General features: G+C 49.4%; 2 protein-coding genes across 3 annotated transcripts in view; one reads left to right on the plus strand and one right to left on the minus strand.

Moving 5' to 3' along the window:
• Window positions 1–1,880: 1,880 nt before the first annotated feature.
• Window positions 1,881–16,494, minus strand: LOC144140984 (nudC domain-containing protein 2-like). Of its 2 annotated transcripts, none has more exons than XM_077672471.1 (2): window positions 16,341–16,494; window positions 1,881–4,672 (listed from the first exon to the last, which is right to left on the minus strand). In XM_077672471.1, the coding sequence occupies exon 2, from the start codon at window positions 4,642–4,644 to the stop codon at window positions 4,081–4,083; it is 564 nt and encodes a 187-aa protein (XP_077528597.1). In that variant the 5' UTR covers window positions 4,645–4,672; window positions 16,341–16,494; the 3' UTR covers window positions 1,881–4,080. The 2 variants fall into 2 exon arrangements, with proteins under 2 accessions (XP_077528597.1, XP_077528596.1); XM_077672470.1 differs by lacking the exon at window positions 16,341–16,494 and adding an exon at window positions 15,949–16,072.
• Window positions 14,572–17,894, plus strand: part of Tsp26a (Tetraspanin 26A) — a 53,422-nt gene continuing 50,099 nt past the window's right edge. The window contains exon 1 of the mRNA XM_077672469.1: window positions 14,572–14,576. The gene's annotated coding sequence lies outside the window, so the exon portion shown is untranslated. The remainder of the gene's footprint in view (window positions 14,577–17,894) is intronic.

Raw genomic sequence — 17,894 nt, forward strand, 5'->3', positions numbered from 1 at the left:
ACCCTCCCTGTGGACACAAGGTATGGTGCAGACTGTGTGCAGAAAGACATTCACAAAAGAGAACATGAGAATCTGGATGCTGGCGGACTACTTACTAAGGTAGAGACAACTACAGCGGACAATTATGCACAGTCATCACTAAGAGACAGGCGTGACCAGGATTCGGAAGTGTGTGGCTGGGAAAAGAGTGTCCACTCTGGGAGCCCTACAACCGAGACAAAAGTACAGCAGCTACAACCACACGATGGAAGTGCCACAAAATACGAACTGCCTAAACGCTCTCTTCGTGATAACTCGGACCACTTAACGGCGATCAAGCACCTTCGCATCGGCCAAAGGGCTGCTGTAAAATGCCGCACATCTCGAGGAAAGAGATCAAAGAAGGACGCTGCCGCGATCATGATGAAGTCGACGATAACCCAGTTCACTAAACGAATTCGGAAATTAAAGAAACCTGGAAGACGTTTTGGTACGTTGTGGAAGAAACTTGGAGGACATTGTGTTAAGTGCACATGCAAGACGTCACTGAAACTACACGTGAAGACAGTGCGCATTCTTGACTACTGGAAACGTTATGCCTGTAACTCATCCCTTGACGTAGCCATTATGGAAAAACACAGATCAAAGGTTAGAAGAAAGGCAAAGTGCAGAAGAAAGCGAAGACCGAAGATACGGAAAAAGAACGAAATCGGACACCGGCTGAACACGAACGGCAAATTGACCAACAACATCACCACTCAAACTCTTGTGGGGCGGGAAGACCAAGGTAACATTTAACCACATAAGCAACAGCCTAGATTTACAACAACCCCGAGAACAGGCTGGGTATAGAAAAGGATACTCTAAAACAGATCAGACCCATGTCATCAATCATGTAATAGAAAAATCTGCTGGGTATAATAAGCCCTTAAGTCAAGGGTATGACGGAAACCCGTGTGGTCGGGATGCATTTTGAAGAAGAAAGGCCAGGACGCCAACCACAAGAAATGTGAATTTCTTTTAAACTCTAAATAACTTGTGGTCGGCGTCCTGGCCTTTCTTCTTCAATAAGCCCCTTTACATGACATTTATAGACTAGAAATAAGAGAAAAGCGTTTGATTCAGTAATCACCAAAGCATTCAAAGCGCAGGGAATAGAGGAGACCAATACAAGTCCAGGTACAGTAGGCTCTTGATAAACGGAACTTCAAGGGACAAAAAAATTATTTCCATTTAACAGGAGTTCCGTTTACTGCGAAAGATGTCCTATAGTGCAAATTTATGTGCGTACACAGTCTTAATAGCATTTCATGGAACTCAAGCACTAGAAGGTGAATGTAGCTGATAGTTTTTGAGAAAGCAAGAAAATTACAAGAGGTTTAGGCACAACATTCACGGTTTGCTTGGCAACAGTTAGTCACTATGCACTAAAAAATGCATCAAATTTTTTTTTTTTTTGAGTCCTTGCAACTGCATCTTCAGGATCAGGATCTCCAGCACCTGATAATCATGGCAATGGGTCTGACAAAAAGTTCCATTTTCGGTTCTGTTTACATGGTGACGCAGGAATTTTAGTTTCAATTACCAAAAGTTTTTTTTTACGTTATCTGAATACAAAACAAACCAACTTACAGACTAGTGTTCCATTTAAGCGGCAATTCCGTTTAAGCTATTTCCGTTTATTGAGATTCTACTGCATGATCAAAGAAAAGACCCAATGTGTCTTAGCGTGTGAAAAGTGACCATGGCGCTACTACGAAATAGTTTTTCCTGCTGACTACACAGAAAGCTTGTGTGCTTGTCAACAGGTTCGCTCGAGTGCAACAAAGTTGCGAAACAAGAGCGGACTGCGCTGCCACAGCTCTCAGTAAATATATATGCATTTTCAGAGAACATGCCTGTTGAAATCTGTCTTGACATTTATTCACCTGAATTCCAGTCAACTGACAGCACACATTACAGGGTAACATGGAGAGAAATGATCTTGGCCTCGGCACAGACAACCGCCAAGCCAGCTGCCAAGTTTGAGGTAGTAAAACGCAGCATCACAAGCAGTTGCAAAACAGGCAAACTTCACAGCAGAAGAAGATTATCCACAAATTATTAAGAAAAGCAGATGGCACAAGGGCATACCACTGGCTTAAAGGAGCCATGAAGAGAAAATACAACTTTGTTTAATTTGAAAGAACTAGAATTCAGCATCTCACTCAGCTCCATTACAGCCCCAAAAGATGTTTTTTTAACGAAAAAAAAAGCAAGAAGTATTTAAAAACTTTCAAATTTTGCGCCACAGTGACGTGTTATGAGCAAGAATGACGTCATACGGGCCAACAATAAAACATAATTTTCAGTGCGTTAACTGCACGTTAGCATTCAAGTGATGCGGTCAAATGAAACTAGAGGCCCCATTACAGACATCCAGTCATGTGTCGTCGCGAAAGGTCAGTTTGGCGGCAGCCAATCGCACAAACAAGGTTCCGTGACGTCATAGAAAAGTTGCGGGAAATTGGCTGGGGGGTCGCGACTGCTTCACACGTTTTCTTTAACATCTCCGTTATTTGTTCGAAGATTGCGATGATATTTGTATCATTGTTATCGGGACTGAGTAGTCTTTCTAATAAACCCAACTTGTATTTTGTCTTCATGGCTCCTTTAAGCAGGTGTACATGAACCAGATCTTACACCTGCTTTGCAATCGTATTAGAGAAAAGTCTGAAGTATGTATTACTTCCTAAAAAACAGTTTTCCCTGGAAACATCTTGCTAGCCAGTAGTAAAATGCAAACAAGGGACCTTGATGAAAAATGTTGCACAAGCTAGTTCAACTTTGCTGCCTAAACAGTAGCTCTGTACAATGGGTGCACTTTTCATTACAGAAGCTTTGCAACAGGTAACATGTCCAGTGATATCACACTCCTTGGAAGCATCTCCCAGCCCCCTTCACATATTCTAGCCAAGTTCAATTACAATATAACCAAGCTTAATTTAACTGGGCATTTATTTTTCTCCCTGACAACTGGAAAATGCCACAATGCAACAGCTGAACAAAGGTGTATTGCCTCCCTGAATGTCTGTTTTTAAATTTCTTTTACTCTGTGCCTCACGCCAGAGCTAGTCAACATACACTAGTTGCAAAACTCCACCTAGACGCCACATACCAAAAACTGATCGTAGGTTGGCCCCCTGCCCTGGGGTCAACAAGGGCAAGCCTTTCACCTGTCGACAAAAAGTTCTTACCCAAGCACTTGCAGCTGCTACCATAATCCATAAAAAAAAAAAAAAGACCACGGAAACATAAGCAAATATTACCCAATTTATTATTTGCTAATTTGAAAAGCCACCTTTCTTTATTAAGATGTCAATGGGAAAGGCCTACATCCTGCAGTGGACCTGTGTAGGCTGATGATGATGATCAAAGTTCAGTTCTTGACCCTTAGGTGATGGGCCAATGCACTTGCCATTCACTTCAGGGAAAGTGAAGCAGGGGTGCTGTGCAGCCCGGATTCTGAAGTGAAGTTTTGCAACTGGTGTATACTGAAGAACCCTGCTTTATAAATTGCAAGCAGGGTTGTTTTTTTCATTTTTTAAACTCTGCTATTGTACAAAGTAGACTAGCTTGAAGCCAAAGCTTTCACCAGTGAAGTTCCCACAGGTTGAGCTGTGCAATGTTTCTGGACTATAGATAGCAGACAAGGCCTGAATGCTGGATCTATCAACTGTGTCTGCAGCAGCATGGCCATATTGCAACTCGCAAAAGCATATATATACGCTTTAGGTTTATATAAACACTGGGAACCCAGCACATCATCAGAAAGACAACCACCCACTGTACTCGTCAACTATTTTGCGATTACAAGCAATGCTGTCATTGGGCTACTCTTTGGTCACAAGGAGGCAGCTAAATGAAAAGCATGCCAGGATGTTCCTCTGAACTGATACTGAATTTGACGCCGAAAATATGCTCTTCACACCAGCACAAGAAGTGAACACTTGTACGAGAACAGTGCCACCCCACTGCGGTGCAACACACAATATAACCAAACAAACAAAACAGGAAAGGCTGAAGAAAAAAAAAGGGGTGGGAGGCGGGGGGGATTCTATTCTACACAGAGAGGCCATGCGTTTTGGCGGAGAGAACCTCTGCGGTAGCCTCTCCGTCCCTTTCCACATGAAGTCCCATCAGCTGACTCTCTGGCGTGTCGTTGCCGAGGCCCGGGATGCGGTCATATGCTTTGTCCAGTTTCGCAGTGCTGAAGTCGAAGCCTGGGTTCTCAATCTGAAACTTCTCCAAGTCCAGCTTCTTCATCATTTCGTGCATGACTAGCGGGTCAGGGGCGTACTGCCCCTCCAGCAGTGACTCCCACACTTTCTCGGAGTTGGCGGGCTCTGTCTTGACAAGCAACATTAGCACCCGCTGCTGCTCCTCAATGGTCCACGTCGACTCGTCCGCAACGACCGTGCGGTGAAGGTTCCCGGAGAACAGGTTCTTGCCGCGCACAGTGCAAGACACGTGCCTGGGAGTGATCTCCACTTGGACATCCCGGGCGCGTGTGCCCTTGGGCACCTCGACCTCGACGAACACTTCACCAACCGTCTGCCACCAGCGACCCCACGGAGTCTGGCAGTACACCGCCCCGCTTCGCTCTTCAAAGTGGGAGAGGGGCATTTTCGGGTGCTTGCATGAAGGAATCGAGCTGCAGTGGGCAAGGAAGGAGAACAGAAATAGACACAAGTTAGCCTGTGCTAGAACAGAATAGAGAAAGTGCAGTACAGTCGAATCTTGTTAATTCAAACTCGAAGGGGCCCGAAAATTTGTTCGAATTAAAAGAAGTTCGATTTAACGAAAGCTATTTATATACACATACTTTGCTAGGAACTTTGTTCGAATAAACCGAAAGTTGAATTAAGCGAGCTCGAATTAACGAGATTCGACTATACCAACAATGTTAAGCTTGAGCTGCTGCAGTGATTTGCCAGTAAATTCCTCCATTCTAACCTACTTTGACGTGGCCATGGTTAGTCAGGGTCGCATTCAACAAATCACTGTAGTGTAGCCCATTTCGAGAACTGCATCAGGGTCTATACAATATAATTACGTTGTAAAAAAATTACGCCCACCTCCCCTCGCGGGAACCCTGGTGTGATGCAACGCATCTCATGGGAGGTTCCATTGGCGTTTTCTATCGTATTGATTACGCTTATAGCAGGGATTCTCACGCGAAGGGGAGGTGGGCATAATTTTCCATTTTCACCATGCAATGCACATGCAGTACACGTATGCTCAGGTACGGTCTTTATTGCAGACGAGAATGAGTGCCTTGTGGTCCGTAAAGTGCACAATTAGGGGCTCAACGATTGCATCAAGCAATCGTCGAGTACTGCGAGAGAGTGCAAGCGTAATGCGGACAACCGTCGACTGAGATCGTCGGAGCGCGGCATGCAGCTTTATATTCACAGCGCCCGAAGGAGAGGAGAGCGCGGAGAGAGAGAGTACTGCACATGCGCAGCACCGAGCGCAGCGCCGCCCACCGGCGCCTAGCAACGGAGTGAGAGCGCGCTGCACCAACCCACAGCTGTTTGGGAGAGAATGTTCGCTATTGGAGAGAGGAGAGGAGGAGAGGCGCAGCTGTGCGGACAACGCCGGACAGACGCAGGAAGGACAGAGGGGCGAGCATGAGATGCGCTGCATCTAAAACAGTTATGTTTTTAGCTTGCCTCTTTCCAGTCAAAGTTTGAGTTACTTGTAGTCAAACTGTCGATGCAATGCACTGACGCAGCTTTAGGCGGGCTGAGCTGCTTCAACAAACATCAAATGTTGTGGCACTAAACTCATTATGAAAGGGTGGCAAGCTCTTGAGTTGACCCAGAGCTGCTGCTGCTACAAAAGCCGCCGACTGCTTTTGGAAGCAAAACACTGCATTCCACTGTTACAAACACAAAGCACTTGTCTATGCTTCACTCAGATACAAGTTTAGAATGTAGTTGTGCTCACTGCTACATCACTCCACTAGTTAACGACAGTAGGCCAGCCATGACATCAACCCAATGGGAGCATGGTGCAATTTTAGCATGTTAGTGCCATCCAGGATGCCGGTCGCATCAAATCAGAGTTTCCTGCGGCTGCTGTGTAGGCATGCAGCACCCAAAAATCTAAAAAGTTGTCCTAAACTGGAGCCTGTACTTGTCCTCATATTAGCAGGAGGCAGCCCCTATTGCAGACTAAGTACTTAGCACAGGGTATAGTGTGGGTGGAGCTTTGACTGCACTCCTAACTCGTAACTTAATATGGTGGTACCTAGTACCAAGGATTGTGCAATTATTTGCAAGTCTTAAAAAAAAATATTTTGCTCACACTGCTAGCTCATTCACATTTGAACTTCGCACACACTGCAGCCTATTTTGCGGCCCAAACTGTTTGTACACCAGAGACTTCGGAAATATTCGCGGCTACAAATATTCATGATGTCGGCCTTGGGCGTCAGGGTGCACCTGGGCTGCGAAATTTTTTCCTTAAATGCCACAACATATTTAAATCCCAAAACTTGCAAAAATTCAAGGCGCATGCAGAAAAAAAAAAGGGTTTTACAGTACATTGCAGTTTATACTTTACTATGTGCTGTACCCTGATTAAAGGGACACTAAAGGCTGAACGGCCTTTTGTTTTAACTGAAAGACAACACTACTCAAGTTGAATCGGCATTTGTTTAACAGCAAACAATGCATTCTTTTTTTTTATTCAGATACCCTAAAGGCCCTTGCGGGCATTGCATAGGGGGGGATTACAAGATATTTCAGACATTTAAAACACAATTCGCAGATAAAGGCAACTTACAACCTATTACAGGTTACAAAAAAAAAAAAAGAAAAAAAAAGAAAAGAGAAGAACCAGGAAAACGAAATGGATGCAACTAAAAACACTCAATACAAAACCTGTAAATTCACTTCATGCTGTAAAAAGCACACAGGTCTGTTTTTACTAGACATGCGTGTTCATATTGCGCTTCAGTTGTACAACAAACGAGTCGTGATAAATTGTTCATAAATAAATAGTTAAAGCTGTTCTCTCTCCCTCTCTTATTTCACGTTCCACTTTTATGTGATGCAAAAGATCCCATCACACAAGAGAGATCGACTAAAAAAAACATTCAAGCCATTTCCAGCCACGGAGGTGCTGCTGCCTAGCAGAAGCAGTAGAAACTACTAGCACGATTTGCTAGCATGGCCGCAGGTCACGTTCAGGTGATTGCATCAGTAATTTTGCAGTTTTTCCACTAGCACAGCCTGAGAAAATGGGCAATAAGCTCACGTGTTATGCCTTCCAATGGTACTTACAACGATGCAAAACATTGAAATGAAATTGAAACCAAAACAAATCTTACCAGCAGTCAAATGACTTGCTTAAAAATGTTTAAAAAGTAAAGGTTGTGCCTTTTTGAAACACGTGTGCTCAGCAAAAGTTCCTGCATACATTTATTGCACATTTACATGACCCCGCCTACTACTTGTTTCAGAAAAATGCTTCGGCAAAGTTCTACCAATTCTGCGCTTCAGCATTCAAGATTTGCATAGGCAATGCTGTCATAAATTGTAGTGCAGGAAAGTGAATGGAGGGGGTGATACCTGTTTTCATGCTTTTGGCGTTTTCTGCATTAATAAGTAACACCTGTTGCCATGAATCGTAGTATTCGCCATCCCGGCTCTACAATTCACCAACTTGTTTTTACACTTTACGGGAAAAAAAAAATAACTGATGTCCCACCCTGGCCACCAGGATCAGGCAAGGATTGTGTTGAAATGCGGTTGCCACCTGTTCATGCTGGGCAGCATTACGTTCAAGGATATTGAAATAATTATGTGACGCTACAAATAGGATCACACATGCAAATGTGACAGATTGGCATAGCAGCATAAAGTACACAACGCAAGCAATACATACAGGCAAACAATTTGAGAGCACTTTAGAAAGACAGAAAACACACACACAAAAAAAATTCCCTCACGCTAATATAACGTGAAACTCGTAATACTATGTTGAATAGTGCCACAGTCCTTTCAATGCTTTTACTGGTCACGAAACTTCGGTGTCCCTTTCATACACGGACAGGGTGCTCCCCCCTGCAGCAGCCACCGCCGCTAAGGAGGCATCCAGCGGCTGCGATGTTTGCCCGGTCTCGGCATGCGAGTGCTCACTGCGTTTCATCACCCTGCTCTGACTTAACCGAGTCTTTTTCCCTAGTGCGCTTCGTAAGCATGCACCGTCTGCCTTTCATGGGCATTTTTTTTTTAATTTGCCCCTTATTGGCTCCCCTGTTCCGGCCGATGACTGCATCCGCGCCGTCGGGCTTCGGAGCACCATGTTTACAGAAATTTTTTAAAATTTCCATGTTTTTTCTTTACAGAGAAGTTACGACCATTATAAAGATGGGATTTCTGAAGTCACGGCTGCTACTTGATAATGCAATGAATAAAGCAAATACACGTCGTTCAGATTATACAATTAATAAGTTCATTCCGCTATGATGCGCAGATCATGCCAGATAGAGAACAATACGGAAAGTGGAAGTCCAATACATACTTGCAAGAATTTAGGACCGCTGCAGAAAAACAAGGGACCGAAACACTGAAGGACAGGCTGCACTGTGTCTTTCCACAGCGACGCTTTTAAATTGTTGCAAATATGGAGGCGTGAAAAGAAGATTAAACTGTATTTTCCCAAGGGTTAAAAAAAAAAAAAAAACATGTCTACAAAGGCAAACCAGCATGATCCATGGTCTCCTGGACTGGGGGATTACTCCCACGTCACCAGGTTCAAAATAAAGTTTTTCAGCAACAACAACCAGGGTAAACGCAAGATAATGATTTCTTGGGTTATAATGTGCAGCACATGGCGAAAACAGAAAACTTTTTACTGCATGTCAGCCTTGGCACAAAGCAGCCCAAATTTTCAAGCAGGTAATTCGACCACAACTTCCAAGTTGCACATCAGGCAGAATCAGGATTTAAGTCCAGCTAGTGTTGTATATGATAGGCCCAGGACGCTCGCAAAAGGGCACATTTTGTTTGATCACGGCCCTGTCAGCTTGATTTTATCCCTCCACCTGTCAGGCATGTTGCTCTCTTCATCACCCACTGCTGCTTATTTTTTCTAGTGTGAAGAACTGCAGGCAGCACCAAAGAAAAAAGTGGACCACTTAAGCCAACGTTCCCACAAAGCAGCTGAAACTGTACGACTATCGAGTAAAACCTGTTCAATAATGTCTATGTAGACCCGAGTGCAAACAATTTTGATTGCGGCTGATTGTGTAATGACCACTTCGACAATTCGGAGCACGCTCAGCGACGACATTTATCTGGCGGTCTTGTCAGCAGCCGAGATCGCGGCCTGAAGGCTGAAAGCATATGCTGGAACACCGCTCGAGACGGCGTCAGGCTTGTCACGCTGCAGTGACACAAAATTGAATTTGACAGCGAATTAATCGGCACAGATGATGTCAGTGTCATCAAGATGCTTCACGTGTATACTTGGTGTCGAAGCTAAAATCACCAGCTTCTTGACGCAGAAGGCCTTGCTTCCGTTTCTCATGCTGCTCTCTGTCGCTGAGTAAACACAACAGCAAAAGTCTTTCCGTTGTACACTTGTACCACAATCACCAACCGGGGCACAACACGTTTGACATAGTCCTTTAACGCACTAATTAAGTCACATAATAATAAACAGCATGAGAAGCTCACTGCGTGGCGTCCTCACACCAAACACTCTAAAGTAACCGCGTCCGCATCGCTTTGGACAGCGCTAATCATCCCAAGGAGTGCCCCCATGCAGATGGTGGTGCCAACACGTGGCAGTCAAAGGCAGCATATAAAGCTCATACCCCTGACACACGGGCACCTAAAAGGCCTTTGCAGAGAAGGACTGCTACCGAAACGGCGTTTGCCTCGATGACACACGACAAAGGAGAATCTCCTTCACCGCAGCGGGCATTTCCCGTAAGGGGTGCTCGCCTATCTCCTTTTCCGAACGAAAAGGAGCAGCTAGCGGCGCAGCCTCGTAAGCAGGCACTTGCAAATCATAAGCTTCTCAGAACTTAGTGCGACCAAATGCAATTTCATAATACTTTCATAAATTTTTTTAAACTGCAGTGAAATTAAATTGCACTAAACAAGCCCAATCGTAATGTATTTTTGCAAGCATCTGTAATACCTGTGACACACGGCAACGCTAGATCTCCTTTAAACTAAACCCCTTTTGCCACGCCAAAAGACATTTTGTGGAAAGGAGTGGCGCTCCTGACACACAGCAACCCCCGAGCTCTGCAGGAGACCAACGTCTGTGGCAGCTCCCTGCGGCTTCCGGGGTACGTGTGCCACGCCAGCGCAACCAGCTGCAGCCTGCGCTCTTGCACCAGCCATCCGTGCCAAGACGCCAGCCACCCACCAGGCAAGTCCCAGGCAGCTGTCTACGTTAGGGCTGTGCTCAACAGTGCTCCAGTGAACCTGGACTCGATCGTGGATGGCCCCATGGAATGTGCCGCTGTCACAGTGCGCATGGGGTCCACGGACACCACTGTGGCCAGCGTCTACGTCCGTCCAACGCGGCCCTGGGATGCCACAGCAGTGGGACGGCTGCGGGCCCACCTGGGCCCGGACGTTGTCGTGTGCGGAGATTTTAACGCGCACAACTCAGCCTGGGGCAGCCCCCGCACCACCCGCAGGGGACGAGAGTTACTCGATGCTACCACAGCCTGCGGACTGCTCGTGGCCAACACAGGCAGCCCCACCTTCACCCGCCCTGGTCCCTTGGGCACGGTCCAGCTGTCTCACATTGACGTCACACTGGTGTCCCAGCGGTGTGCCTACACCTGGGAAACCGCCACCAGCACCTGGGGATCTGACCACTACCCCATCCTGGTCACCCCCAGGGGTGATCGCAGGCGGGCAGACACCAGGGTCTACGCCGTTACCAACTGGACCGCCTACCGCAAGGAGATGGCAGAGCGTCTGGAGGACCCAGAGCCCGATTTCCTGGCAGCTGTCGTGCAGAGCGCCAACAAGGCGACATTGCGGGGGGAGGTACCCCTCTACACAGCACTACCGGACCTGGAGCTCCTGAGACTCCGGGCCAGGCGCAACCAGCTGCAACGGCGGGCCATCCGGAGCAGGCGTCCGGAAGACTGGACGGCGTACCGACGGGTGGATGCACAGTGCAGGAGGAGAGCCAAGCAGCGGCGGAGGCAGAGCTGGGAGTCGCTCTGCTCCTCCATGGACTCACGTAGAGATCCGGCCAAAGCTTGGAGAGTCTTCCGGGCCCTTCTCCAGCCTTCCGTCACCAACCGGCACCCCCTGCTGGCCTCCGCCATTTCCTTGCGCATCACTGAGGAGGCCTTGGCAGAGCGGCTAGCCGACCAGTTCACCCCGGCTCTACCCGCCGCTGAAGTCCAGGTGCACGTGTTTCCGGTGGCTCCCCAGGACCCGCAAGTGGTGGCCATTTGCAGTGGTGACATCACACTCTGGGAGCTGCGGGCCGCCCTGGATCGATGCCCCAAGCGGCGAAGCGCCCCTGGTATTGACGGGGTGACATACCAAATGCTTCGGAACCTGGACATCACCCAGCTGCAGCCGCTGCTACAGCTCTTCAACCAGGTGTGGAGGGAGGGCAGCCTTCCACTTACTTGGCGGGTGGCCCTAGTCAGGCCGATGCTGAAGGTTGGTAGGCCGCCCACCGAGCCTGCATCGTACCGGCCGGTCTCCCTGACGTCCGCGGCGGGAAAGCTGATGGAGAACACGATCCTGGCCCGCCTCCAGTGGATTGCTGATCGTCGGGGCGTCTTCAAGGAGCAGCAAAGCGGCTTCAGGCGCCACCGCTGCACGGCTGACTCCCTGGGAGATGTAGTGTCTATGCTGGAGCAGGCCCGCCACGACAAGGAGGTGGCCTTCTTGCTCCTGCTGGACATGAAGTCGGCCTTCGACTCCGTCCCTCACACGGCCATCCTGGACGCCCTGGACAGCATGGGCGTTTCGGGGCACCTCCGAAGATACGTGAGGGCGTTCCTGACTAACCGGACCCTACGAGTCAGGGTGGGCCGAGCAACGAGCAGCCCAAGAGGTGTCAACTCGGGGGTTCCCCAGGGGAGTGTGCTCAGCCCATTCCTTTTCAACCTCGTCCTGGCTCCACTCCCGGACTGCATCCCAGCTGGGCTTGCATTTCCCGTGGGGATGGCAGTCTATGCTGACGACATCGCCATCTGGGCGCACGGACCAACGAGGCTACTCTCCAAGGTGAAGGCGTGTCTCCAGGGGGTGCTGTGGGCAGTCGCCGCCTTCCTCACAAGCCGTGGCCTGCAGCTGTCCGAGACGAAAACGCAGGCCATGATCTTCCACTCGAGGGGCTACAGAGCACGCAAGACGACACCACCGCTCACCTTGAACGGTCAGACTCTTCCGTGGTGCACTAGCGCCAAGTATCTGGGGCTCCTGGTCGACTGCCAGTTGTCCTGGCTACCTGCGGTGAAGGCGCTGCGGAAACGCACAACGAGGGTCCACCAGGGCGTGCGGAGGATGCTGGCGCATGGACAGGGCTGCACACACACCGTGGCCCTGAAGGTGTTCCACGGTATGGCATCGTCCGCCGTCCTCTATGCTCTGCCTTTAGTGCAACTCAAGCCGCGCCGGTGGGAGGAGCTGGAGGTGGATCAGCGCCGGGCTATCCGCCTCTGCTTGGGCCTTCCGAGCACATCTCCGGTGGCGGCGACATACACGGAGGCAGGCTTCTGGCCCATCCAGATGCGGGCCCTGCAGGTCGGTCTCCACCACATCCACCGCCTGCAGGGCACACCTGACGGCGTGGCACTCCTTGAGCGCTACCGCAGCCGGCCCAACTCTCGGATGGGCATGCTGCTCAGTACGTACGAGAGCCACATCGCGTTGCCGCAGCGGCCACGCCTGGAGCCACCAGCCCCAGGCACAGGGCAGGCTCTACGCATTGTCACCACATTGCCGGGGGTCCGTAGTAAGAGGTCGACTCCACCTCAGGCTGTCCACCAAGAGGTGGCTGCCCTGCTGCAGGGCGACGCTGCCGGACATCTGCAAGTGTACACGGATGGATCTGTACAACAGTCGATGGGCAGAGCCGGAGCCGCCTGCACGGCCCTAGAACTCGGCACCAGCCAGGTGTGCAGCCTGCCCTTCCCTGCCTCATCCACCCACGCAGAGCTGGCTGGACTTCACTTGGCTGCAGATCTTCTTCTCAAGCAGGGCACCCAGCCCCGGGGGGCCATCATCCTGACTGACTCACGGTCTGCCCTCCTCCGTCTGCGTGCCGCCGACCAGCCAGCCAGCTCTAGCGGCTACGTTGAGCGGTCGCTGGCGGCCAAGCTTCATGCGGTGGAAGCGCAGGGGTGTCCACTGCGACTTCACTGGCTGCCATCGCACGTGAACATCACGGGCAACGAGGTTGCAGACGCCTTGGCCAAAGGTGCTGCTCGCCAGGCAGGGGTTCCAGCCTCCCGGGATGTGGTGTCATTTGACGCTGCAAGGACTATCCTGGCACGAGTGGTGGAGGCCAAGCATCCAGATGCCCGAGTAGTCAGTGGGCAGGCCCCACGGGTCTTGCCCGGACGCATTAGCAGAGACGCCCGGTCGCTCCTTCTTCGCCTGCGGCTCAATTGCTGCAACGTGGGAGCGCGCTTGCACCACCAAGGCCGCCGAGCATCCCCCACCTGCGCCGACTGCCCAGAGCCCGAGACGCTAGAGCACTTGCTGTGCTCTTGCCCGCAGCACGACACCGCAAGGACACAACTCCGGGCCGAACTCCAGCGACTCGGTGCCCCAAGCCACAAGCTAGAAGACTTCCTGTTCCCCACGGGACCGGACGCCATCCGACGGGAGGTCTTCCAGCACCTAGTCAACTTCCTGGTTACAACAGGACTAGCACTGCGTTTGTAGCCATCGAGTCATGGACTAAACGAACGCGATATAGACTATCTCCCACTCTCCTAACGCTCTCCTCTTTCCCCTTCTCTCTTCCTATCCTTTGAAGCCCCAATCCCCTTCCCTGGACTGGGTCGTATGAGGGTGAACTCCCCGTTGAGTTCAACAATATCCCCAGGCCTTTTCTCTTCCCTCTTTTGTTAATAAATCACCACCACCACCCCACCCCCGAGCTCCTTCACGTAGTTGCTGTAACTGACACACCAATAAAGTGGCGCTAGCAGTTCTGTGGAAAAAGCATGCACGATAACAAAAATAAAGAGCGGCTAATAGACCTTCTTTATTATTTTAGATAGGAACTGTGCGTTTTATTGTTGTTTAGAAAGAATAAATGGGTAATTTCACATATTTGTATTAAACAGCAGCGATGGAGTGCTTTTTTTAGCCTTTTTAGCCTATGTTCCGTGCCTAATCTGGCAACAGTGGGCAGATGTTTACAGAAATACATTACGATTGGGCTTGTTTGGTGCAGTTTATTTCATTGCAGTTTTAACAATTTATGAAAGTATTATGAAATCGCATTTGGTCTCACTAATTTCTGGGAAGCTTATGATTTGCAAGCGCCTGCTTACGAGGCTGCGCCGCTAGCTGCTCCTTTTCGTGCGGGAAAGGAGATAGGCGAACACCCCTTACGGGAAATGCCCGTTTCGGTGAAAGAGATTCTCCTTTGTCGTGTGTCACCGAGGCGAACGCCGTTTCGGTAGCAGTCCTTCTCTGCAAAGGCCTTTTAGGCGCCCGTGTGTCAGGGGTATAATACAAATATGTGAAGTTACCCATTTATTTTTCTAAACAGCAATAAACCGCATGTTTCTTTCTAAAATAATGAAGAAGACCTATTAGCCGCACTTTATTTTTGCTATTGTGCATGCTTTTTCCACAGAACTGCTAGCGCCACTTTAATGGTGTGTCAGTTACGGGAACTACATAAGGGAGATCACGGCCGTGGGGAGATCAGGGGTTGCTGAGTGTCAGGAGCGCCACTCCTTTCCACAAAATGTCTTTTGACGTGGCAAAAGGGGTTTAGTTTAAAGGAGATCTAGCATTGCCGTGTGTCACAGGTATCACCCATATTTAGTTTAAAGGAGATCTAGCATTGCCGTGTGTCACAGGTATCACCCATAAAGTTACAGAGCAGTTTCGTGACCAGTAAAGCATTGAAGGAGTGGGATAGTGCTCAGGACTACCATACAACAGCGAGTTCCATAGATGTCACATTAGATTAACAAAATGTAAAGCACCCAAGTTCTAGACAGCTCGCAGCAGCAGCCTCTTCAAAACAATTCACAACATGATAGCACATTTCCTACGACAGCAGGCGATGAAAACTGGCTAACCAGTTCCAAGTTCGAGCCTGTAAAGATGCTCAATGCTAAACTAGCTCCTAAAAGTTGCCCAGATGTATTATGCACTTGAGGGACTTGATGGGGAGCTGAAATGTAGTCTCCCATGTCGCATGCCAATAATGACGACATGATATGTCAGGGCAAATGGATCCTAGGCAAGAGCAACGCTTCTCGTTGTCTTCCTTCATTCGTGGAGCTCACTCACGCGGAGGTCTCGCCACGAAACGGGAGCTTTTAGGGCCTAATACGCCCACTTCAATGAACCCTTATAAAATAAAACCGTTAAAACTGAAACGAAGAAAAGACCGCACAATCACACGAGCGAATCGGTAAAGAAGTAAACAACGATACTAGCGATTGGAATAAAAAGGTAAAATCCTACTTTTTTTGCCGGTAAACATAGACACGGGAAGAGCAGCTAACAGGGTGGTCGTACGCGAGAATGGCTACAATCGCACATCTGTGACAGAAGGCCATGGTCTTGGAAACGCAGCCGTGGTAGAATCCCAGGGGATAGGTTCTGAACAAAAGCAGGATAGGCATTGAAGGATTAAGGCCAAGGCGTTGAATTGGAGCGGCACGGTAAAGTTGTATCATTTGCATTCACCGCAGGGAGCACGAAGACCGGAGGTCAGACCAACCTATAAAGGCGAAGTAGGGAAACTCTACAATGGATGGTGGTTAAAGTCATTGGCGGGATTCACAAAAACATGAATTCCAAGATGACTTGAATGAGCACAGTCTTCAAAGAAGGTGATGACACCTTCCTGGGTTCCCGCTAGACGTAGATTCGTGCAGAGCTTCGCTCCCGCTGAATACACGCAATGAACATTCAAACTTCGCCCGTTGGTCACGTCGGAAGTGATATTGAAGCATTACCATTTGTTATTAGTTTCGACAGGAAATTGCGGCAGCCTGCGCGCGCTTTTGTGAGTTTCAAAAAACTCGCAGTGCGCGCTTCGTTCGAGCCCGTACCGTTAACCGTTGGTAACCCCAAGAGAAGTATGTTCGCGAATCGCAACATCATGCTCACCTTAAAGGATGGCCTTACTAATGTAGCCTTGCAACAGGTCAAGCGAGAACTCCGTAAGCTTCAATTTCACTTTTAAAACAAACGTTCTCGTTGAGCCTGGGTTCAGGTATTTCTCGAGAATCTTTGCCGTCTTTGCCACAGTGCGCCACAGACACAAGACTGCCGCCAACCGCTAGAAAATAAAAAGATACTGGTGGTAAGAAGGAATTCACCAAATCAAGCCAATAAATTGACGAGATTTTTTAATAATGGTTTAAATAGTTTATTGGCGCTCAGTTGTTGCACAAAATAACTTTTTTGAAGAAAATAAACAAAAACACGTGGGCGAGCGGCGCCGGGCGAGGCGCTGCCAGCGCTGGTTTTGCTTTGGGTGGGTAGCGACATAGAGTCATAGAGTTTCATACTAATGAAAATTAGTATGAAACTCTATGGGTCGTCAGCCGGCCACAGAACAGGGAGGTCGCCAGCCAGGTCATTTGTTGCCGTGGTCAACCACAGTAGACCCCGAACACCTGCAAAAGTGCCGGTTAAAGGCGAGAGGAGACGCCAAGTCATCGTTGTCGGCGACTCCAACATGGGCAGGGTGGGAGAGGTGATTAAGGGGAGGGTGGGAGACGACGAACGCGTCAAGGTTAGTAAGCTTCCCGGAAAAAGAGTCGGGGAAGTAATGCAACAAGCAAAGGGGCAACTGTGGGATAGAATGGAGGATCGCAGCTTGGTAGTGATAATGGGGGGTGTGAACGATGTGTTGCAGGGACGCGGGGGAGGGTTCGCAAAGCAGATTGCGAAGGGGGTCACCGAGCTGAGGGCGGTCCTCCCTGTTCTGTGGGGCGGTCTCGGAGGATGTGCAGATTGCGGTTTGCACGGTGCCGGAGGTGCAGAAACAAGGGGTCCACGTAGAAAGGGCGGTGGTTGCGGCAAACAGGGAGCTTTGGACCCTGAGTAGAACAAAGTTTGAGGTGGTCAACCTGAACCGGGATCTGGTCCGTGCAGGCCGCAACGGGGTGTTTGTGTTCGACGGCACACACTTCAGTGGCCGTCTAGCTGAGCCTGTAGGGCACCGACTGGCAGCCCGCGCAGTGGCTTTTTTAGGGGGGCCCCGAACGTTCAAGAAGAAGGCAGACTGAGTGGAGGCGGCAGAGAAAGGCAGGAAGGAGGGGGCACTGATGCACGGCGGCGGAGACGTAAAGCAAAGAAAAGGAAAATAAACCGTGGAACTAAAATTAGTTATATAAACATGCAAGGCGGCCGCAAGCAGGAAAAATGGATTGAGATACAAACCCAACTCGAGAAAGAAGAAATTGATGTGTACGCCCTGACTGAAACCCACCTGAGAGATATGGTGGAGCCACCAGTGATGGATGACTACGTATGGGTGGGGTGCAACAGGGCAGCGGGAGAGAGGAAAGGTGGGGGCGTGGGCATGTTGATTAGGCGAGGAGGGAATTGGCAAAGGGAGAATCAGGGCTGTAAGGTGCACTTATGGGTTTGTGGAACGGTGGGTGGAAAAAAAGACACGGTTGGGAGTGGCCTATCTGTGGACAGGGAATGACA

This window comes from Haemaphysalis longicornis, unplaced genomic scaffold (genome assembly GCF_048455015.1).
Source record: "Haemaphysalis longicornis isolate Haplotype H1 unplaced genomic scaffold, Haemaphysalis longicornis Haplotype H1 scaffold_58, whole genome shotgun sequence".
Lineage (NCBI taxonomy): Eukaryota > Metazoa > Arthropoda > Arachnida > Ixodida > Ixodidae > Haemaphysalis > Haemaphysalis longicornis.

Excerpts from the sequence above, each read along its gene's own strand:
- LOC144140984 (XM_077672470.1), bottom strand. The coding sequence starts at position 15,998 with ATGACTTTAACCACCATCCATTGTAGAGTTTCCCTACTTCGCCTTTAT. Across the intron at positions 4,673-15,948 it reads TCCCTACTTCGCCTTTATAG|CTCGATTCCTTCATGCAAGC; the intron begins GTTGGTCTGACC and ends TGCCCACTGCAG.